Source organism: Solea solea, chromosome 1, assembly GCF_958295425.1.
Source record: "Solea solea chromosome 1, fSolSol10.1, whole genome shotgun sequence".
Lineage (NCBI taxonomy): Eukaryota > Metazoa > Chordata > Actinopteri > Pleuronectiformes > Soleidae > Solea > Solea solea.
The window spans coordinates 46,899,258-46,923,267 of NC_081134.1; the positions used below are offsets into that span (position 1 = coordinate 46,899,258).

The window sequence follows — 24,010 nt, forward strand, 5'->3', positions numbered from 1 at the left end:
TCGGGGCTCTGCAGGCCAGTCTCTCTGCAGAGTCCTGACCAAGTTAGGGATAGTGGGAGGGCTGTCAAATTTATCAGTGACGCTGCAAAGTGGCTCTGGCTGAAGAGGGAAGCCCAGATCAGCCCCTGCTGGGTCACTTGGGCGAGGGTAACAAACCCGACACAACCTGTTGACCCCAGAATAATTGATGTTCTAACAAACCCGAAACAACATCACAGAAGATGCATCCCAGCGCTTCCGCAGGAAGTACTTTAACAGTAAAAGGCAGTGTATAGTGACTCAAAACATAAAGCTCATATATTGGGATATAGCCTAAAACTATCCAGATATTATTTATACGTCATATGAGACAGCCTTACAGAAATACTGATTTGATTTATATTGTGATAGATCGATATCCCACATCGCCCAGCCCTAGTTTAGTTTATCTATATATTATTTATTTGTCATTTGTCACAATATTCATTGATAACCTGATCATTTTTATTGTGCTAATCTTTCTGGCCTGCATATCTTATTATATACAGCAGAACTTTGGTTCAAGATACAAATGAATGTTACCATGTAGCTATAACCATCATTAGATAAGAAATGTGTTTGTGTATGGTGTGCGCTAAAAATGAAACACAAGCTAAAAACAAATGTTGTTTTCCAAAAGACATTATTTTGAATTAACAACACATTAGTTTTTGTTTTGACCTTTAACACAACTAACTTTGAATACAGTTACATTCAGTCCGTTCAACTGGTTTCATTGTGATTCCAAAATAAGTGAGTGCAAAGCTACGAGTAGAAACACAACACACACGGATGATGCCGGTTGCTAGCGTTAGCGTAGCCTCCACAGAACCTCGAGTCAAAACTCGACCAAAATCAAAAAAGATGTGATGCAACTCACCATTGGTATACAGAGCTTGCTGAGAGGGTTCCCATCGAGGAGGTAGGATCCGTTGAAGGTCACATATTCATCATAATACTGTGGTGGTTGGGGGGCGACACTGCACAACACTTTACGCTTCTCCTCGATCTTCTTTCGAATGTGGAGGAACTCATAGTAAGGGTTGGCTCTCTCGGTCTGGTAGGGTTCGATTTCCTCCAGCTTTATAGAGTCCACTATCGCAGCCAGAGACTGTTGTTGGCCCCGCTCCTTCTCCTGCTGAGTCGCTGAACACAACTGGTAGTTCAACACCTTGGGCATCTTCCTCTTGCGTGGGTGGGGAACATGAAGGTCCGCATCCTCGTCTGAAGAGCGCACCCTGATCTTGGCACCTGAAGAGTCGGATTCACGGTCTCCAGACTGTGGGGACGAGCTCCTCGAGGTGTTAGTACTAATGTCAGTCTGGGATCCTGGCTGGACAGAGGTTTGACTCAGCTCATCTCCGGCTGATGATGATTCAGGTTGGTCATCAGCAGACGTCACCTCCATTGCCTCAGAGGAGCACTCTGCTTTTGATTCAGATGACCCCTCAGTAGCCCCACTGCCCTCAACTGGTGAGCCTTCTGTTGTAACAGATGCAGCAGCAGTGTTGTTACTGTCCAAGCTCTGTGGGACATCGGTCGTCTCTTCCTCCATGGGTTCAGGACTCGCACAGGACATGCTGACTTTTTTCTCCATCTCAACATCGAGACAAGAGTTTGCAGTGTCACTGGAAGGTTTCAAATTCTTACAGTCATGGGTATTTACACACAAATCTTCTTGAGGGCATTTGGACTCAGTGTTAGCTCCACTAAAACCTGATAAAGACTCCCCTTCAGTGGAGCTCGGAATGTGACAGCTGGTGGACGGTACAGGACTTTCTATCACTTCTGTTTTGAGAATTTCAGGAACGATTTCCATGCCCTCTGGTTCTGGTTCATCAGTGTTCTCAAGAACTCTGTCTTTGGGGTCAGAAACCTGCATGGTGCCAGTTTCTGTTTGTTGCTGGCTAATGATGCTCTCCACACCAGAGGATGGAAGCAGTTCCCTCTGCTGGAAGGTTTTTGTGTTGGTGAGCGCTGACGGTTCAGCAGATGCAGAGGCTGTGGGCACTGACGACTGGTCAGAGTCCTTACTGCTACATTCTCCCTGCAAAGTTTCTGCCACACACTGGACATCTTTCATTATGGAAGGTTCAGAAGACGGAAGAGCTTTCTGCTCTGTTGAGCCGGGTTGAGAGCCAGTACACTGCGAGATGCTGGACTGTGAAGTTACATTTTTATTCAGAGGATCTTTGTTTGTCACTGTTGGTATTAAGCAGTCAGGTGAGTCCCCTTCTCTCTCCATCAGTGGATCAGCCACTGAACTCATGTTTTGTTGACTAGTGAGGCTCTCTTCTGTATCTGCAGAGGTCTCCCTTGTTCTCAGCTCCTCGCTGGGTAGACTGGATTTTGGCAGATTTTCTGCCAGTTTCCCGTCAGCCGATGAGATGGCATCATCGTCCAAAATGGCCCTGAGGTAGGGAGACTCATGTCTACTGGATGGCAGTGTCCGATTACTTTGCGACACATCTGGAAGACTGTTGGAATCTTTATCGTGAACAGATGGCGATCTGGTGGCCTGAATGACGAGGGAAGACTGAAGGAACGCGGAGGCTTCCTGATTCATGTCAGAGTCATATTCAACATGTCTGGGTGTTAGTGTTGTAGTCTGACAGTAATCTTCTGAGCTAGCAACAGAGACTAAGGACACAGACCTGGACATGAGGCCACAGCGTTCGCCCTCTGGTCTGGGCGATCTGGTCAGACAGTTTTCCACTGCTGACATGACCTTTGCGCTGATCGAGGGCAGACTCTTTCCATCGAGTGACACCGCTCTGGGACTGGCGCCGTCCTTCAGGGGTTTATCTCCTCTGTGAACATCAGAGGCTTCTGAGCTTTTTGAGCGCATCAGCTCTTTACTCAAACACAGGTCGACCTTAGTTCTGTCTTTAGGCTTGGACTTCCCTAGGTCTGCCAGAGGTCGCAGTTTTTGCCTTTCCCGCTCTTTCTGTTTGATTTTCTCCAGATGTTTCCGGTGCCACTGCTCTATTTCCTGGTCCTTTAAGCTTAGCATGCGCTCAAAGCTGGTCTGCATCAAGTCGTCATTCTCTAGCCTTTTTTGTTTTGGTTTGGTGTCTCGTGTTGCTGGCAAGGCTTTTGACTTGGCCTTATCTGCATCCATCTCACTGGGTTTGATTTTGTTCATCTTTGCTTGCTGGGAGCGGTCTTTATGTCTGTCTTTATCTTTGTGTCTGTCCAAGTCTCTGTCACGGTCTCTCCGGTCTCGATCCTTCTCTGGCGTTCTCACGACCTCCTCCTTTGATTTTGTGGATAAGGACTTGCTCTCAGACAGGTAGCTCTTCTTCTCTTCTAAAAGTAACTTCAAATTGGAGCTTGAAGGAAGAGCTCCATCTTTGATTTTATCTCTCCTCTTCCTGTCACAGTCCTTCTCTTTGGAGCGATCGGATTTATGATCCGGCGTCTTGTCCAGAGGTTTAGTTTTCCTATCAGAGTTTGCGCGATCCTTTTCTCTGTGATCACCAACACTATGCTCCCTGTCCTGCCTCTCCCTGTCAGACCTTTTGTCCAACTTATCTTTACTTTTCCGGCTGTCGTCATGTCTTTTTGTTGTTGATAACGATTTCAGCTTTTCATTCTCTTTGTAGTTTTTATCTGCAGGTGAGTGGGAAGACATTGCTCCTGCTCTTTCTTTATCCTTCCAACGATCCACTGCATTCTGTGGTTCAGCTTTGTCAGGGTGCTCCATTTTAACCTTTTTTTCCTTGTCGGGATGCCTTTTTTCCATTTTATCACAATCCTTCTCCTTTCCTGGGAGCCTCTTGTCAGTTTTTTCACGTGAGCTTTTTTCAGAGGGCTCCAGCTGTTCTTGATCAGCTGTGATCCCACATATGGGTTTCTCTTCCGTCTCCTCTTTCATGCTGTTGCTCTGCAGTGACTCCTCAGGAATCCGCCCTGAGCCGTGGCAGTCCACCCTCTTGTCACGCTCACTCAGTTTTGAATCCTTTAACTTGTCCTCTTTACCAGCAGCCTCCTTGCGCTCTTTCTTCACGGCTTTGTCTTTTTCTCGCTCTTCTCTTTGTCGCTTTTCTTTGCTACTGGAATGTTTCTCCTTTGCATTTCTCTCATCTTTGACTGGAGAGGAATCAGAGGTCTTCTGAAGTGAGCTGGTGTCTTCACCTTCCTTCTTCACTGGCAGAGGCTCGTCTGTCTCATCACTTTTGAAAAAATTCTCTTTCCAGAACTCTCTGTCAAACTCCAAATTCCTGTGGCCGTCTTTCCTGGCCTCCTTCTGCTTGTGGCGGCTTCGCTCTGCCTCATACTCCCTCCGGTGTTTGTCCTTCTCCTTGTGTTTAAGTTTATGCTTCTTCACCACCTTGCCGTCCACGTCCATCTTGCGTAGGGCACCTTCAGTGCTGTCTATACTGTTTCCTATGCTGCCATCTTTGTATGGGCTCAAATGGCCGTCATCCCCTTCTACACTGGACTCCTTCTGTTGATGTTTGCTCTTTTCCTTATGCTTACACCCTTTAGTGCTGGAGCCTTCAGTGCAGTAGTCTGCATCTGTGTAGTGGTTGTATTTGACGCCGTCTACCGGACATGAACTGTCACTGATGGAAACACACATCTTGGTATTCTCTTGTTTGAGTGGTGTCTGTTTATCCGTCAGGGTGTGAATCAATTTAGGAGATTTAATGGACGACAAATGAAAGAGGTGAACCGACGAGTCGTCTTTGGGACTGAAAGACATCTTGAAGGAGTCCTCCTCGCGACCCTTTTCTGTGCTCTCAGACACAGCTGCTAAAGAGAGGACTAGCGTTTTGCTATTCTCTTTACCATCCTCTTGATTTTCCTTGTTTTTATTCTGGCTCTTACTCTTCCTCTTCACTTTACCCTTGTCTTTTTGCTCAAAATTGTCCTTCTTAGATCTTGTGTCCACTTTGAGGCTCTCCAAGTTCTGAGAGCAGGTGGGCGAGTTCCTTTTCTCTGAAAGGCTTTCCATTTCATCACTGGAGGTATCTGAACTGCAGTGGACTCGAGAAGTTTTTTGCTTTTTGGGCTTGGAGGAGGAATCCCCCTTGCCACTCTGCTTTCCCGCCACGTGATTCATATCTCTGTCCTCCTTCTCCCGCTGCCTGAGTTCCCGCCGCAGGATGTGTCTGTCGTTCAGGGCTTTACTGAGATCCTCCTCCTCTTCCTCGTCTTTGAACTCGTATTCATCCAGCCCCGGCACAGATGATGACGCCTTCATGACCAGTTTGCCATCCGAGTCCTTTTCAGTGTCAGAGTCTTCCATGTTGTCATCCACACTCGATGGATTAACCGACGGTGGGTCTTCAGACTCTGTGAGGAGGAGAAGACTTACTTTATTACTTTCATGCTCAGAAACCGGTGTTTAATATCATCCTAGATAATGATTGAGTTTATTTACTGTCACATTAAAAAAATGAAAAACTTAAGGCAGCATAGAAATCTCTTAGGTAAAACCCCTTAATTCATTGCTGACATTTAATTTTACAACTCCATCTGGTGGCTGTTTACTGAAATAAAGTGCACATGCTGCTACACAGGATTCTTATATGTATCTAGAAATAAGAGGGTCAAGCCCAACACTGCAGTATTTCTGCAAACCTGAAGAGCTGTCATCTTGGTCCGACAGTGGAAGCTCTCCCTTCAGTAGCTGCTCCAGCTCCTGGGAGTCTGCCACGTCCACCGGGCGCTCCCCACGCTTGTTGGCCTGGAAAGCATTTCCACCGTGACGCAGTAGGAGCTTTACAATCTACACAAAACATTAAATAGTTAAGACGACATGATGTTCATAAAAGAACACTCAATTCAAACTGTTAAAAAGTCTTAATCAGAGATCTTAAATTGACTATGGCATGACGAGCTCTTACGTCTTTGTGTCCGCTGCTGGAAGCGTCATGAAGTGGTGTGTCGTCATCCAAACCCTGCGTGTTCACCTCTGCACCAGCTGCTATTAAGACTTTGGCCACGTCAAAATAACCAAGATTACAGGCTTCGTGGAGAGGAGTCCAACCTAGTGAGAGCAGAAAACAGTAGCCTGTTACCAGCCATTTGTTTTATAAAGACACAGATAACGCAGTAATGTGCACACCGGTGTAAGACATGGAATCAGTGGTTGTTAGTCAGCTTTGCTGTCATCGACTGCAGCTGTGAAAGAATCCCATCCCAGGACACTGTACCTGCAAAGTCTTTGACGTTGACATCAGCGCCGAGGCTAATGAGCTCTTTGACTTGTTTGGCGTCTCCCCGGATGGCTGCCATGTGAAGGGGCGTTTCCCCTCGCTCATTCCTCTTGTTGATCTTGTCTTTTTGTCTGGATGAAGCACTGTTGGGGACTTTCTTCTGCACAGGAGTTGTTTGAGACGGGTGACTGGGTGTAGAGTCTGAACAGAGAGAGAGAGAGAGATCGTGGTGGGGGGGTGGTGGGGGGTAGCACTTAATTAATGCTGAAAGCTCACATGTTGAAAAAACCCGCACCAGACAGAAAAAAAGGCAGCCATTTTGTTGTATCAGTTTAATATCTGACATGTCCTCTACGTGGGGATAAAGAGTTATTGGGCCATTCTGGGGCCAAGTGAAAGAAAAGGGGCTGGGTTTGTAAACGGAGGGTTGTTGGTTCATATTCTCAGACTCAGGCGCCTGGTTTGTGTGTTTTATGTGCATAATAAGGAAGAGTGAAATGTAGATGTAAAACTCATTATCACAGAATGGTGCGTTTGCTAATTTAATTAGAATTAGTATTTTTTTTTCCTATGAAACGCCAGTAAAACATTCAAGGAGACGTCAGCAGCCACAAGTAAAACCGCAGCTTATCATGATTAAGTGTTGTTAGTGCTGTTGGTGTCCCAAGTAACAGTTGACATAGTAGCATAATTAAAACTGTGTTATATTGCCAACTTGTATTAATTCTTTATTAATTCAATATTCAACCTCATTCATTCATTCAACCATCCACACCAAGCAACAGCACAAAATCATTAAACAATATCCTCATACATGACATGAGGCCACTTCCTTATGTCATCCTCCCACTCCAATATTACACTAATGTGGAACTGAGCTGCCGTAAGTCAGCTGTAAGTCAGACCCCTGGTTACTTCAGCATTGAAATATGCAAAAATCTTATTGGAGCCAATGAATCCCCCTTTAAAAACAGTACAGACGGTGTAAAAACACCATAATAACACAACAAAAACTGACGTGAAGCAGCAACATTTGATATTACATACTGCCCTAACCCCTAAGAGTAAGAAACATGACTCATCTAACAGACTCTAACTGAGTCACACTGAAGCACACAAACCTGGACTGTTGGCAGTCATCTGCATGAGGAGAGCCATCTGTTTGCGCTCTGACAGAGGATAACCAAACAAAAGGTTGGGAGCCTGGGACTTCTTGCCCCCTGCCTCCTTCTTCACCTTCTTCTTGTCTGGTCCATCTTTATCTGCAACAGAAACAAGAAAAGGTTTTCATTCAGAGTCCATCAGAGCATTGTCATGTCCACTCGTAACAGCACTGAAATATTGGCGGTGACATTGATTTCCTCCTCCCCTTTGTATCTGTAGAGCACGCAGAGAAACAGATGACAAAGCATGAGGTTTGGGGACAAAGAAGATAGCATTCTCTGAAGCCAGCCACCAGCCATCCACCCATCCACCCAACGTGTCCAAACAAAGACATGCGTGAGCTTCAACAGGTGCAGAAACATGGCCAGAACACACACACATGCATGCGTGTGTTTACAGCAGCAGAGTAGTGCACAGTGGGTGACAGGCCTCGGAGTGAGGACGACACGGAGGTGGTGGTGGTGGTGGTGGGGGGTTGTTCAGGCCGCAGCGATTACCTGCGTATATCCTGCAGGGCGGCACTAATCTCTCTCCCCAGGTCTCACTCGACTGGCCTGGGTCTGAGTCATCTACAGTGCAAAGCAGAGAGGATGGGGAAGGGGGGAGAGAGGTGGGGGTGGAAGGGTGGGGAAAGCACTGCATTAACGCTCACTCTCCCCCTCACCCTCCAAAACACGTAGTCAAACACAGACAGGAACAGAGGCAGACTCTTTTACTCGGCACAGATTATGACAGCAGAGGAGATCCAGGTTAGAGACGGTGGTCAGTGCTCAGCACAGGACCTGAGAGGCTCCCGTCTGTACTTTTAATGTTTAGCTTTATTCTAGCTTTATAGCATATGTGCAACATAAATTATACCCAGTAGGACTGTTTCAACAACCCAGGACCACACAATGAAAATCACTGAAGGCAAATACAAGTGAGTCAAATGCATAACCATACATCACTTACTGTAATTATGGCTGAATCAACTATTTTAGGCCTAAAGTTTGATCCAAACATACACTTAAACATAATAATCTATTTACATGAGTGAAAGAGGTCGACACAGTGTTTCCAATGTGATTAGCAGAGCAGTTAACATCACAACTGTCTCAACACATCTGATACAAACTCACATATCTTTACTGGTGTCTCAGTGCCTTTTGACACATAACCAAGAAAAACATTCCCATAATAAAAGAATGTAATACTGTAGATATTAGCTTATCAAACAGTCTTGTTAATTAAGAGGAACCTCTTGTTTTTAGAATTTGTAAAAATAAGTTATATCTAATTACACTTTGTTTTACATATATTGCGATATCATTTATATTGCTACAGATTTAAAGCTTGAGATACCATCCAAATATTTACTACTCTACTGCAAAGGCAAGAACTTCATAATATGAATAGTGTCAAGGGTTTGTCAGCATGACTCACTAAATGTTTAGTCTTGGTAATTAACGGGAAATACTGTTTGAACTTAAGGAGTAAGCTGTATCAAACACGACACACTAATACAGAGATAGTATCCAAATATTCACTACTCAAATGGAAGGAACTCCATAATATGAACAGTGCCTAACATTTATGTTCTGGATTTTTAAAAGTTTGTACGAAGCTATTTACTAGTTTTAAACGGCATTTTTGTTGTGAAAAAATTGTGCACGCACACACCCACACACACAACTCCAGTTAGCTATTATTCTTCAACTGTATAGTTTTTGTTTGCATTTTTCCTAAATCTCATAAAAACCTTAAAATTGCATGATAATAAATCCTTTGAGCTAAGAACAGTTCCCACAGAGATGATTCAACAACACACCACCAGGGGGCAGTGAGCATCATGGCAGCGAGCCAGCAGCATGACTGTTCAGGGAGGAGGAGGAGGAGGAGGAGGAGGAGGAGAAAGAAGAGCAGTAACGGTCTTTACCGGTGTCTGAGTCTCGCTCCTCTGTCCGGGGTGGACTGGCAGTGAAGGACAGCTTGCGCTTCATGGAAGACTTGGTTTTGCCCTCCTTCCCCAGCAACTCACTCCGGTCCAGCTTTGGAGTTTTGGTGAAAGGCGACAACTTGTCTTTGCTCTGTTAGAGAAAGAAAAGGAATGAGACATGAAACACTGCCAAGATGCGACCATATTTAAGAGAACGTTGACTGAACAGAGTGAGGCTGATAACCGGCACAATAGCATTTCAGTGATGAGTTAAGCTTGCTAGAATATAACACAAAGTGCACATCATCACACTACAGGGTGTGTTGTGTCTCTATTTTTTCATGCAGACAGCAGGTTTGTCAGTATGACTCACTGAAATATTATTCCCAACATAAAAATCATAAGCTTAAGTCTTGGCACTTGATTTTTTCTCTCCTGCGGCCCGTGAACCAACACTACTTACTTAGCTTGGAACACAATCTGCCCTTAACATGCTTAACAGAGGGAGAAATGATCCTTTGTCCAATGCATCACGGTTCTCTCTTCAACGATTATGAAACCGGCATAATCAGGGAATAAATCAAGAAAAACGTAGCGTTTTAACACTGAATCAACTCAGTGTTTACAGTACAGACACCCAAAGTGTTTGCCACTGCGTCATTACATGCAATACACCTTAACCAATGAAGTGGTTAAACAACGCCGGGAAGAAGTGAACTGGACAAAAAAATGTAAATACGTCAGCAACACAACCAACATGAGCAGCAACATGTCAGCAACCAGAGGTGCAAGATAAACAAACGGCTTGTGACGCTGTTAACCACAGAAACATTAAGCAAATCATTATGGATCTACGCCTGTAAAGTCCCGGTGGACTGGTCCATTTATGAGTCCATACGTTCTGGTTCCACTCAGATTCTGTTAAGTCGACTTTCTTCCGTGTTAATTTCATACAGTCTTTGGTTAATTTAATTTCATCTGGAGGAATGTACCAAGTGCTAAAGGGGGTGTTTTCAGAGCACCCCTGTTTCACAGGTAACAGCGTGTCTGCAGAGAACACCCCCTTGTTTTCAGTATTTTGGATTAGCCTAACCCACAAGAGACAGAAAGATTAAAGTATGTCGGTGGTTTTATTTTATGTTGAGCTACAGTCAGTCGTCCTCTAACACGTCACAGACGTCACAGTGTGGCAGCGTTTTACAAAAACAGATGGTGATTAAAAAAGTCAAATACAAAGTTTGACAGCAACAGTTTTCATATCACAGCTCGACTACAAACATATCATATAAACACGCTAAGATAACTTGTCTTCGTTATGTTGCTCCATCTGTTTTGAGTACATGATCATATCAGAATTAGCATATTTCAATGTTTTAGTCTAATAATCATTGATTGGTTTTATAACTGCAGACGCACTCGCCCACAACAACGGCAGCGATCTGTCTGTGCCTCAGCCGCGAAGCTGAGCTCCTATCTTCAGTGTCTCTGTGTGAGGACATGAGACATCTCAATATTCGCGCTGATATCAACGTAGTATATTATAGCATGGTATATAGTATATTTTCGGAAATCATGCGTTATGATGTTGGGCAGATGCACGAGATGCAAAACGCTTTCAGAGCCGCCTTAACTTTAATGTTGGTGATCTGTTTGTACACTTTTTTTGTAATTATATATCCGCTTTAGAATCATACTCGAATTGTGAGGTACCTAAAGTTTCACACGTGTACTGGCCCAACATTAGTCAACACTATGACTCTCACAGTCTAATGGCTACATGGCTAAATGTTGGGGCAGTCATAAGTGCCATAAGTGACAGCACTCTCAACAACACAGCTGAGCTCCAACATACGGAATTGCTGTTCATTCTGTGGTGTTTCCACTACAAAGTCTTACAGTTCCACTGTCTGGTTTGTAGCACTCTCATGTGCAGACAACGCTTTTCAGTGAGTGCAAGAAAATACATTTCACCAAGAAGGGGAAAAAAATAAAAATACAAATCAGCAGTGTGGTGCGTCTTTGATCTCGGTGAAGTGTGCCAGCTGTGCACAGCTGTGAGACTGGTAGTGAGGTTGTGAGGAGCTTCTGCCTTGAAAGTAACAGCAGATGCAAAATGTCTTTCTCATTTATAGATAAAGGGATTATTGTCCAACAATGTGGGTGGTTTAAAAACGCATGTTATTTCATTGCAAGCCAAACACAGTGCATCGTAAGTAAATATTTGTGGTGCTGCATTTTGCACCAAAAAAGACAATGACAGCAATGAACACTAGTGTAGTATGACCAGTTGTTCCTCACATCAGGGCGGAGCAAGATACAGATACAGTTGCTAAACCAATACTTTTATAATGGTGTTGATGCTTCAATGATGCCTGAGCCCATATTTCTTTAAGTTGAAGAACACACATGTCAACAACATCTTAAATAAACCTAATTATACAACAATGTCACAATGTCTGCCATAAGTCTATCTACCTAACACAAGAGGATGACGACTATGAAAAAGAGGACGACAGTGAGAGAGAGGTGGGATTATGGCATCATTGCGATTCACCTAGACTCGTTTTCATGTGGACAGTCCCTTAAGGCTTCTAAAAACACATGGGAAAGCTATCTTATCAAGACTGTGTGGGTCAATAAATCTCTGCGTATCATTGTACATGTTGATATAATTTGTATTTTTAAATACATTAAATACATACACGATGTGAGCCTTGACATTTCGGTGTTCTCATACCTTCTTCCCCGCCTGCTTCTCCACCATGGCTCCATCTCTGTCGCTCCCAGGTTTGGCCATGGTGCGGCTCCTGACTAGCTGTAACAGCTACAGCACAGTTGGGTCATCATGCACCTGGTCACAGAGACAACACAACAGTCATGAGTGGATGAAGGGCACAATATTTTTTTTTAAACATGGTAGAAAACAGAAAACAGACACTGGAAAGACATCTTTAAATACAAGCACAATTAAATGTCAGTCCTTCAGGCTGTTTACGGGCGAGATTTTCTAAAAATGTCTGAGTCATAGAGTAAAGAAATGTCACTTCACCCCAGAGTGGAATGACTGTGTATACTACTATGAAGTGTTAACTCAGCCTTTCAGGCTGTAAATTGAGTAGATCAGTAATGAGGGGATTTTACTGAAAATTCCATTTGACGTAGCCAAAATACCAAATATAAGGCAGGACACAACAACCCAAGGCAAGATCAGAGCTTTAGGGGCTCTGAAGTTCCTGTATGGTGTCACACTGGCCTACTCATCAACATAACCACGCTTCCCTCTGCATGGTTAGTGTCAGCGTAGTAACACAGAGCAGCATCAATGAGGGCACAGCAGAAGCCTGTAGTGTAATGACACTCAGGAACAGGTGCCTGAAGAGAACATGTCAGTTACACACTCTTAATATCATCTGACGTAGCATCCCCTTGGCCTAGCAAATTAGAGCGGGCATTTCTAGCAAAAATCCTTATTAACTATTTGAATATCATAAATTCCAGCACGAAAGCTGGATAAATCAGAAGGGTTAGGGTTAGTTCAATGTATATGAACTTTCTTTTTTGTCTCTTCTGTAGCAAAATTAACATATTTGTCATGCTTTTCATGTCACGGAAGACGTAGATGTTCATTTTCTTCATTGAGCAAAATTAATACAAACACAACAAAGTAAACAAAACAGCTTCACACAGCAGCATTATGGATAAAAGTTTCTCACAAAAATTATTGTCCATTATTGAAAGTGCATGCTCCGCTGACTCTCTCACACACACACGTTCCGCACTAGAACTTTCAACAGTTGCCAAAATGAATGGGACAGCCCCATTTCTCAACATGCATTCAATTCCAAGTAAAAGAACTTTGACATATATATATATATACACACACACATATACACACATATACATACATATATACACACACACACACACAGACACTATCATACTAATTACTTATTTAATCATATTGGATCGCATGCAATTTGCCTTTCCAGCTCATACTTGTTTTCAGCACTAAATCACCATAATTAATAAGGATAGAATTTTTTAGCACTTATGTTAATAGAATATTCGATGGTACTGCACAAATCGAATATTCAAATATTCTAAAGACCAGTGCATGAGATCTAGTGAAAGTGGTGCAGGGTTCACAGTGTGTTAACGGTAGCAGCTAACAGGATGCATACAAAGACCCTGATAAATTTCATCACTTCTACGGAATCTACAGCACGTTGAGCTTGGAGTCCACTAACTAAATGCTGCTGCTGCTGCTGCTGCCACTGCTGCCACCTTCTGATAATAGATGTGCCACAAATTAGGTAGTCACTGGAGTATGTTTTTATAAATGCAATCATTGATAAAACATTCATTTTACACGTTTTTGAATACAGTATGAATAATGACAGTAACTGATAAACTATTTATATTCAAGCAAATAATCCAAGACTCATGCCCGTCCCTAATAAAACAACTCAACTTTCAAATGAATCCAATATTGCGTTTCTTCAGATAGCTTTACAACCTTTGCTGATCTAGTGGTGACAGGAACACACAGCAGTGCTGCACAGCTGAGGCCAGTGACAACAAGCTCTATGGTTAGTCAGCAGTTAGCCAGTGTGCAGCAGCATTGTCATTCAGCCTGCTGAAAGGTAGAATTGAGCAGCCCACAGTGAACACACACTGGTGTGAAGAGGCTTGTGTCAGTGGGTTTTAAAGCAGTATGGACAGCACGGGAGCAGACCAGAAAAAAAAACACTGAAAGGACTCCAATCTGGGCCAGAGACGAGGAGACGAGGGTGTGACTATAATTACAGAGGTATTTGGGCACCCGCCAGTTTGGCATTCAGATTCACTGCATTTCATGAGCAGCTCAGTGCTGCATAAGCCTCTCTTAGCTCTGCCATTATCCCTGGGCTCTTTCAAGTCCAGCTCAAACCCCTACCTTGATGACTAGTGAAGTTCAAAGACACTCATTAACTCATGGGATCCCATAAAGTAAACAGAGTGATAGCCACAACTACCTAACCCACCAGAGTTTGTCAGAATGACTGGTTTTCTCCATCTTTAACATGCAGCTTGTTTATAGATACTCAGTTCACTGTGTAAGATAAAACAAAACAAAAAACAATTTAAGGATAAATTACTTAAATAAACTGGTTAGAAAGCCTGATAACAACGTGGAAATGAAAAGAATATAGTTCAATTTCCAAAAGTTCTTCTTGCACTATGTCAAGCTCAGTCAGTGAAATCCCATGTGAAGTGTGCTGGCCGTACTGCTGGTCCTTTATGAGACGTAGACGTCCCTGAGTTTATTTATAACCTGGTGTTCCTGCACTTCAACTCCACAGGTTCCTGACTAACGACAACAATACTGCGGTGCTGGACAGCCTGGACCATGTTGTGTATAGCTGTTTTGGGGGGGTGGAGTTGATGGGTAAGGGTGGGTTGGTGGTATGGAGATGCATGTTAGAGGAGGGTGAAGATGTATGGTGGTGGTGGTTTAGCCAAGATGGACGAGGAGCATGAACAGTACGGTAACCTGATCCGGTGAATGCAGGACAGGATCGGGAGGGAGGAGAGCTAATAATAGCGCCAAGCCTGACAAGGAGGCAACGCCGCCGCCACCACCACCACCACCACCACCAGCAGCAGCAACAGTTATGCACATAAATACAAATTACAAATTCTTATCAAGAATATCTGAAAATGTATAACAAATGTAGGTCATTTTTTTCTTCAAATATAATGTAATGCACTCATTACATTTGCTAAGACGTGGTTGTGGTGCTGTGCGCACTCGAGCTAAAAGATGGGGGAGGTCTCTTTCTCTGCTACACATCGACTCCAGACCTCTGTCTCCTCCTCCTCCTCCTCTGAATCTATAATGAGTACCAGGACAAAGCCATGTGCAAGGGCCTCATAAACGAGAGCACAGGAGTCAGACTGAAGAGGCAACAATAACCTGGAACGAGCCAGCCATCTTCACAATAATCACAAAAACTGGCTACCAGTTTGCACCGTTATATTATACATCTATTTATTTGCTGGCAACAAGTATATACATCACATCATAATATGATAAAAAATATGAATGATAAATATAGTCCAAGCCAATGATTCTCCCATTCACAAAACAAGCCCCCTTCCATTCAGTATATTACCTTTGTTATATGCTGGCTATGTTCATTACTAATGTCTTTAAATGGATGCATAAAAGAAAATAGAAAATAATAAATGTGTTATTCAAGGTCTAGTAAAGTGGTGTTTTTCATTTTATACAATACAGGATTAATTACTGATGAATGTAAAAGTAAACCAAGCTAGTGGTTGCTATTCGGGCTGTAACCAACTAACTAATCGGATAATAAATCCCACAATTACTCAACGTCTCTCTTTAGCTAACAGCTTTTCAATTTACCTTGAGGTTGTTTTGGGTATGTGCCAACTAACAATACATCACAATAGATAATAAAAAATACTTTTGATTAAACTTTGCTGCCGTTGTACTACTGCAAAAGATAAATAAAAAAGCTTCAATAAATTAGAAAAAAACAGTTGGTGAGGACAGTTGCTTTACTCTTAGAAGTTTACTGAATGGGGGACTCCCAGAATGTGAGATGCCTCACTCCATATAAAACTAATAAAACTCAGGTCCACAGTGTGATAATGCTGTGTGATGGCGTAACAGACAACACTGGCAGTTGCAGCCCTAGTTGCTAAAGTGGTGTTCCCTCTTGGAGCTTGTTTTTGAGCAGTGGGGACAGGAGAGAGAAATGAATGTAGTGAAGAGCAGAGGATTGTGGCACAGCTGCTAGCAAGGTGATAGAATATGGACAGAATATAGTGTTAAATGTTTGTCGTCTGTATTTGGTTGTAATTATCACAGTATTAAATGTATTGCATTCAACATTAAATGATATAAGCTTGTTTAGAATTTCAATTACAGTTGTCCACATTATTTACCAAATATTACATTTATTTCTGTCTGACATTAATACATTTATATTGCATCATACATGTTTTTATTTTATTAAGAATGCATCATTTCATATCAAAACAAACACTATGAAATCTGTGAAATATCATCATATTAATTAATTGTGATATCATGATGGAATATTATGTTAAGATCATATTAAAAAGAAAAAAGGCATTTGAGTTTGAGGAGCACAAATACTGTATGTATGTCTCTTGTAGCACTTGTGCAATCCTACAGACTAACTGTGCACCAGATTCAAAAAGAACGGCATCAATGCAGTTCTCCTACTGTCTGAAACTGAGGACAAACAAACTGCAAGTGACATCAGCTCATTTCTCTGTAACCTAACCCCAGACACACTCCTGCAACCAGTGTCTGGCCTTCACTTGTTGATGGGTTTTCAACCGTTTTCAAAGAATGTTGGGACAAGGCACGATATTCCAACTCCACCTCTAAGGAAGCGACTGAAGGGGAGAGAGAGAGAGAGAGAGAGAGAGCAGGGAGTCGTGTTCAGAGATGCTTGCACGTTCTACGACGTGACTATCGCACATCGCGACGACAATGCTCAAACGATACATCACCTAATTAGTGTCATTGGAGAAAAGTGAGTGGAGGATAAAATCAAACGTTTGAGGCTGCGGCATCATCTTTTAAATTCGATGTGTGGCTCCTGTGGCAGTCTGCTCACAGTAACAGATCTAACATGGACGCCCATTTATGTTGGCATTTCTGGACTCAGTCTGTCAGGCTCAAAAGCTGTCGGGCTGGTCATAGCCAAAGATTTAAGGAGATTAATAGAGTTACAATTTCATAGTTCAAGGAAAGCCACTGAAGACAGAATGTACTCACACAGCAAAGTGAAAAATTGATCAGTACTGGAGTATTTTGTTTGGTATGAAACCATAACCATACATATATATGTAATGCCACGACTGGCTGAATTTATTTTGCTCTTTCGGTTGTGAAAACTGATGGAAGTATTCCTGAGTCACCGTTTCAAAACAAAATATAAGACTGAACATTTTAAATGCTTTTCTTCTTCTTAATGTGCAAAAAATAAAAACTGAACTGAAAACTGTGACCCAAAACTGCAATACAAACTGAACCGTTGCACCCCGTGTCTGTGCACATTTCCTGTGAAGAAATAAAGTATCCATCTGTCCATCTACTGAAAGGACTCCCAAATTCCAAGTTTGATTTCATGTGCTATCTGATTGAAATCCAATCCAAGAAATGAATTTTAATGGCAGGTGTATAAGGGGCCTTAGTTGCTTTGTGTGTGTATTTGTGATGCTGTTTCTTCCTCTTATTTCTTAAGTGTATGCATGCATCAACATACACTTGTTCTTGCTTGTATAGCAGTGGCGGCACAACTGGATTTATCAAAATTTCAAACAATACATTACATCTATTGTTATTGATGTTATTGTAAAAACACTGTTGTCATGCTATGGTTCAAAGGTCATCACACTGTCAGACTCAGATCAACACATGCCTACATATAATAGCGCTTGTTATTGTAATCTTTCAGTTGCTAGAAGCTGCAAATCAACTGCAGAAGCACTAGTTTTGTTGTGGATGAAACACAAAGAAAACAAATTCATATTCAAGTCAATATTTATGAGATCCCTTATAATTTTTGATTTAAAAAAACACACATGTACTTAGTATTGTGTATTAGTATATAGAAAATTCAGGATGAACTGCAACCTGATGAATTGAATTGAACTGCAAGTAAGTAATCCAAGTAATATACAAATACAATGTAATAACAGCAGCAGCAGACAAGGTGTCACATTCACGAAGAATTCCTATCCACTGGGTTCGAACATGAGAAATGAGCGGGTCTATAAACTCAAAGAGGGGAAGTTTTTCGTTGGGTTATTCGAGACATGACTCATACACCTGCCGCAATCTATTACACTTGATCTGATCACAAGCCCCACACATGGCTGCTGAGTGTGGTGCCAAACCCACAGCTTTGCAGTGAAAGCAGCAGCAGCAAGGCCAGTGTGTAAAGGCTGACAAAGCATCTCCATCTTCGAACTAGGAGGAAAAAATACGTATGCAGAATGGTCATGCAGCATGAAGATTAGTTGCAGGGTTTTTAAGATCTTGCAGATAAACAAGTCATACTGTCAACAGATCACACTCACCAGGTTAACTGCAAATAAACTATATATAAAAAAACACTTCTCATTTGTTCATGTACAATAGGTCACTGATGCAATAGAATACTTTGCAGTGCTTATTATTGAGAGAAACTAATTATAGCAAAAAGACACATTTGAACAAGTTACCGAAGTTATAAAGAATAACTGCTTTGAGTAATTATTTACCTTTTGAAAAATACTGAATTAATGTATTCATCTGCAAAGAGTGATTGGCTATGCAGAGATTTCTCTAGCACTTGGCTAGTTTATCACTAACCCGCATAAACAGAATTGTGAACATGACTGCCATTCAACACAACTGGTAACAAACATTTCTGTTCTTAATGAAATAGTTACAATTTGTAAAGCTGTGGTCACACCGAACCTGAATGTTAGCATTGCGCCATCCATTGGATCATTTTTGTGTGTCTAAAAAGGTAGACCGATGTCCCCACTGACTTTTTCTTTTTTTTTAAAACAGTCTCTGAAGATAAAACTAGGGCTGCAACTACAAGTACTAAGTTTAGTACGTGTGCTTTTTTGCACACCTGTAAAAGTGATGTGACTGCAGAACCCTCCCTCAGCGGATGTTTATGATCTGTTGGAATTTAAAAAGATTTTTGTGCTAGAACGTTGGCAAGACAGACAGAGAAAATATTTTTAACTCTCACAATCTACACCTTGGAGGCATATCATGATTAGCTTTGGACCACCACCACAGCAGGACTGGACAGACAATTTATTACATTACATGTCATTTAGCAGATGCTTTTATCCAAAGCGACTTACAATGGAATTGAGTACAATCAGTCAGGGGTGGGATCGACTTTTGCGACCATGAAGTCTTTCGCATACAGGGTACCGGTCTTAACCACTGAGCCACTCCACACTGTCAGTGTTTACAAGTGCAATGTTTGCAGACTATCCTTCAATAATATGGTTATCATTTTAGGACTGCAACAATTAGTCGATGAATCGAGTACTAAATAAGTCGCCAACTTGTGTTTTTTTAAATAAATAATAATATTATATGTAAATATTATCTGCTTTATGTGCTCAGTACAACAAGAATAACTGACATTTTGTGAGCATCATTTTAAGGATTAAGGAACCAATTAAATGTTTTCTGACATTTCACAGACCAAACAACGGTTAATTGAGAAAAATTGACAAAATAATGTAAGCAAATGTAGGCCTGTCGCAATATGCAATAAATCAATTAATCGCTCGATCATCGAATCATTCGCTAATTCAAGACAGCTGTATGAATGAACTACACAGGGCAATCTGCCTTCACATCATCGATTCATAGATTATTCATTTATGTGCGGTGACTTTTATCACTTATCAGCGTGAGTGCTGCAAAATAAAGTTATGAAATTCAATCAAAGATTATAATTGTGTTTCTTCACATTATATTGCAGTAGACTAGACTTTTTAAAGTGAACCTACAACTGATCCATTTGATACTGTACTGTATGTATGATAGTACAGTACATGCTTTAACAATGCAGTGTTAGGGACAGAGCAGATGGAATGAGAGAATGCAAAACCAGAGACTTTCAAAACCAGAGACTTGCAAAAAATTACTTGTGAACATATCTGCAAATGACAAATGTATACCCACACTACCTGTGAACAGTGTGTTGGTTTAATAAAACCAAATCTTGTGTGTGAAAGAGAGATGAAAAAAAATGGCTAAGCTTTTGAGATATAGAAAAACATGACTCAGCTAAGGAAACACTGCTAAAAAAGATGAGGAAATTAACCTCACTAATTCTGGCAAAGCTGTTGCAGAACAGGTCATACGGTGGTGTAGGAATATGTTAGACTAAGATGGCACTTGCCAAGTGGTTTGTGAAAGTTGTGTCAAGGTTGAACTCTGGCTGTTGGTTAAAATTAATTCTCTAAATGTGGTGTGAAGGGTGATTTAATGATGGTTTAATGGTGGTATAGCAACAATGGCCATGACAGTCAAAGGTATAGACACTGACAGCAGTATTTTAACAGGAGTTGTTGCAGTGCCATATGGCACTTCATATACTAACAAAGATACCATGTGACAAAGCTAAAGAGGCAATTAGCATGACCAGAAATGCCCCGATGCTCAAAGGAGGAAAAACGTTGTCTATGATGGAAGGTAGTCACAGCCTCTCTGATTAAATGGACGGTCACAGACACCATCTGCTTACATGTGAGCTGTGTATTGTGTACATATAACGCTTACTCCATTTGACAGCTGACATTAAAATAGCTGCCAGTCATTTCAACTACAGATCATTCTCCTGGTTATTTTTTGGGGTATTTTTTTTAATAGTGAATGTTTACTATAATGGACATGACTAGAGATGTAACGATATGAAAATTTCATATCACGGTTATTGTGACCAAAATTATCCCGTTATCAATATTATCACGGTATTGTTAGATGTGTTCAAAATGTTCCAAAAGTACTGAACACACACATTGAAATCTTTTAACAAAGTTTTATTCAAAACAATATATTTTATATTATATGATGATTATTATTATTATTATTATTATTATTATTATTATTATTTATCATCTGACTGACACACGCACACACACGCAGGTCCTCACTCTGTGTCGGATAATAATTGAAGGCGACATGGAATGCTTGTATCACACATATATGTTAGTTATGGAGGTCTACTTACATATATGAACTTGTTTTCATGGTTAAAAACCTCCTAATCGCTGCAAACGAGCCGATCAAAATATCTCCTCACTGACGCTCTCGTCAGCCGCGCTGTTTCAGACCAAAACCACACCCCCAGAACCAGGACTGTGTTGTGATTGGCCAGCCAACGAGAGCTTTCCTACTGTACTGTGATTGGCCAGGTACCTGGAAGTGACGTAATAGATAGGCCAGCTCTCAGATACACAGCTCCCCCTCTGGCACTGTGGATGCTCTGCATCTCAGCAGCTACAACAAGAGTAGTTCTTCTTCTTCTGCGGTTGAATGTACGCAACCGGATGTGCCCGGACTAGTGCCCGCACCGGGAGGCGCTACGGTGGTGAGGATTTTTGATGACGACATCAAACTACGGAAGTGCCGATCCGCTTCGCAGAGCCCAGGAAAACAATACAACACTATTTTCTCAGCAGTGGCTGAACTGTTTGTTCTGAAACTTTAGGGTTTCATAAACGAGATAATGACGCAGATACACACACACACAAACGCAGAGTTAATTAGAGCTTCCGGTCTATGTGGGTCTAACAAACACATTTTGGTCTGCTACGGTACCTGTCGTCTGCACACTACTCGCTTTCGCTGATCGAGCCCAATAACATGTATTTTTACAGGAGTAACGTTAGGTAACACTTAAAACATTAGAAATAATAACAGCAATAGGCAGAATTCAGTGTAACATGGCCACTAGTGGGTCTATGTGATCACGTGACCTCTTGCTAGCATCCTCCCTGCCACACAGGTTATAGCCATGCGTGGTTATGCTAATAAGGAGAAAAAACTGTTTTTGCAAACATTTCATTATTTGTTCTTGCTTGAATGCTGCATAATTCACCTTACAGCAGAGCACCTGGATGTTTCTACACTGTAATTGAAGTCTTCACATTTTTTTGCTTAAAGACAAGACAGTTGTTTCTATTAGTAAGCAACAATTGAGTTGTAAATCAATTGGGAGGGAATCAAAAGGGATAACAACTAATTATCGTTATTATCAAAATTGTTTTTAAAAACGTGTTTTATGATGTTCAAATGCAGGGGGTTCACGCTTGGTCAATGTGTCACCCAAAATCAGCAGTTGCCATGGTTACCATTAGTTGGCAGCAGCTCCGGGTTAGTGGGAGAAGGTAACGTGTAGTTGTACTACAATGGCTACAACCAATGGTGGTTTAATCCTTGATTCCACCTTTGCTTTTGAAGGTCGATCAGTATTCGATTCAACACCCCTAGAGACCATCATCAACATAGTTAGTATGAAAATATGCAACATCTATATATTTTATTCATGTTTAGTCTGACCAATCTATAAAATGTCAGAAAAATATATCAGTTTCTTGTTGTCCAACTGGTTTATTTGAGCAACTGACTATAACATGAAGACATTCTGTGTAATTCATAAATTTACAACAAAGCAGTGTTACTAAAGCTAATTGTTACAGTTCTATAGCCATATCAGTTAACTTTCCTATGGTTAAATGCCGTGGTAATCAAAACCCAAACATACAGGATCCAACCAATATTCAATAATATAATATAATAAAATGAATAAACCCTCATTAAATGCCTAAGAAGAGTGTGGTTTAAGATGTTTCATTCTTCCTACATTGTGGTTATAAATGAAACATTTGAAAATAAGCTGTTTTACTAGATATCGACTCAAGACTCAGTCACCTATTATGGTATATCTCTGACTAGGGCTGTTGGAAAGGATGTCGGGAGTCGAATATATAATTTGAATATTAAAAAAATCAATTACTATTCCTATGTGTATTTTTTTTTAATACACGTGTTAAAACGTGGTGACGGAAGCCTGGCCCTCTTTCCTCTGCGTGAAAAATGCTTTGCTCACATACGGCCCATGCAGAACAATAAAGTTTTATGAATCGCAACAATCTCACGTTCAGTCAGAAAGACTAAGGTCACCACTTTTTAAGTCAGAGACTTGCGTCTTTTTTTGCCTCCCTCAACATTGTGGGGTTTCCGGATAAACTGGTACGCTTTATTTGCAAAGCCATGAGACTGATAAATATCTTGCAGGGGTCCGGTTTCAAAGACTTCATCCAAGACCTTGAGCCAAGGTACACGGCTCTTAGCCGCGTGACCGTCAGCGACAGAGTTGCCACGGGGGTGTACGCGACAGTCACCGCACATTTCATAGACGAGGAGTGGGAGCTGAAAGATATAGTTCTCAAAACGACTGAAGCTCAGATGAGGAGAGTAAATCGTAGTCATGAGTCAGTGCTCTCCATCACCATGGACAGCAGCTTTTATATTAATGCTGTCGAGAGGCACCTGCAGGCCGCCAGTGTCCCATGCATGGCCCAGTGGACAGAACGTATAATAACCACATGATATGAAGTTAAAATGTATTCAAAAATGTTATTGAAAATTTGAATATAATAAAAATATTAAAAATAATAAGGAATGGAATTCAAATGGGATTATAGAGGACAATTGATTCTAATTCTGATTCTGATAAAGTACTTTTTGGTCACCAAATGGTGAACTGTTAGTGGTGTTAGGATTCTATATTTTGAGCTTTCTCTGATTTTCCCCTAAACAAGACATAATGCTAACAGCTAACTACACAAACTCAGGGTTTTTCTAAATCAGGTAACAGGGGCGCTGTGGCCTCTCTCTTCTCGTGCTCCCTCTTACCAAAATGCAGATTTAGCATTGCATGCTATTCATTATACTACTTTACATTACATGCAGTCTTGCTTAAAACAACTGTTTTCCCGTAAACATATCAAATTGATGCCAGTAAACATTCCCATTTGCTAGAAAATGACTCCAAAAACCTGGGGTAAATATACAGTCAGATGGCCTTAACAGCTTTGAATTCACATAAACGTCATCCCACTGTTGTTTATCTGTCCGCATCGCCAGCCATTTTGCTATTGCAAATAT

General features: G+C 41.5%; 1 protein-coding gene across 3 annotated transcripts in view; it reads right to left on the reverse strand.

Annotated features, from left to right (window-relative positions):
* ankrd12 (ankyrin repeat domain 12) overlaps positions 1-24,010 on the reverse strand; it is a 31,541-nt gene that overhangs the window by 4,629 nt on the left and 2,902 nt on the right. For 2 of the 3 annotated variants that reach the window (XR_009241507.1, XM_058641499.1), the window contains exons 2-9: positions 12,002-12,115; positions 9,265-9,415; positions 7,847-7,918; positions 7,307-7,447; positions 6,183-6,386; positions 5,874-6,016; positions 5,608-5,755; positions 899-5,319 (exon numbers count right to left, since the gene is read on the reverse strand). Coding sequence is in view for 2 of the 3 variants with exons in the window: in XM_058641499.1 (XP_058497482.1) it covers positions 899-5,319; positions 5,608-5,755; positions 5,874-6,016; positions 6,183-6,386; positions 7,307-7,447; positions 7,847-7,918; positions 9,265-9,415; positions 12,002-12,061 (5,340 nt within the window). In the remaining variant the exon portion in view is untranslated. The remainder of the gene's footprint in view (positions 1-898; positions 5,320-5,607; positions 5,756-5,873; positions 6,017-6,182; positions 6,387-7,306; positions 7,448-7,846; positions 7,919-9,264; positions 9,416-12,001; positions 12,116-24,010) is intronic. The other variant, XM_058641511.1, reaches the window with a different exon arrangement.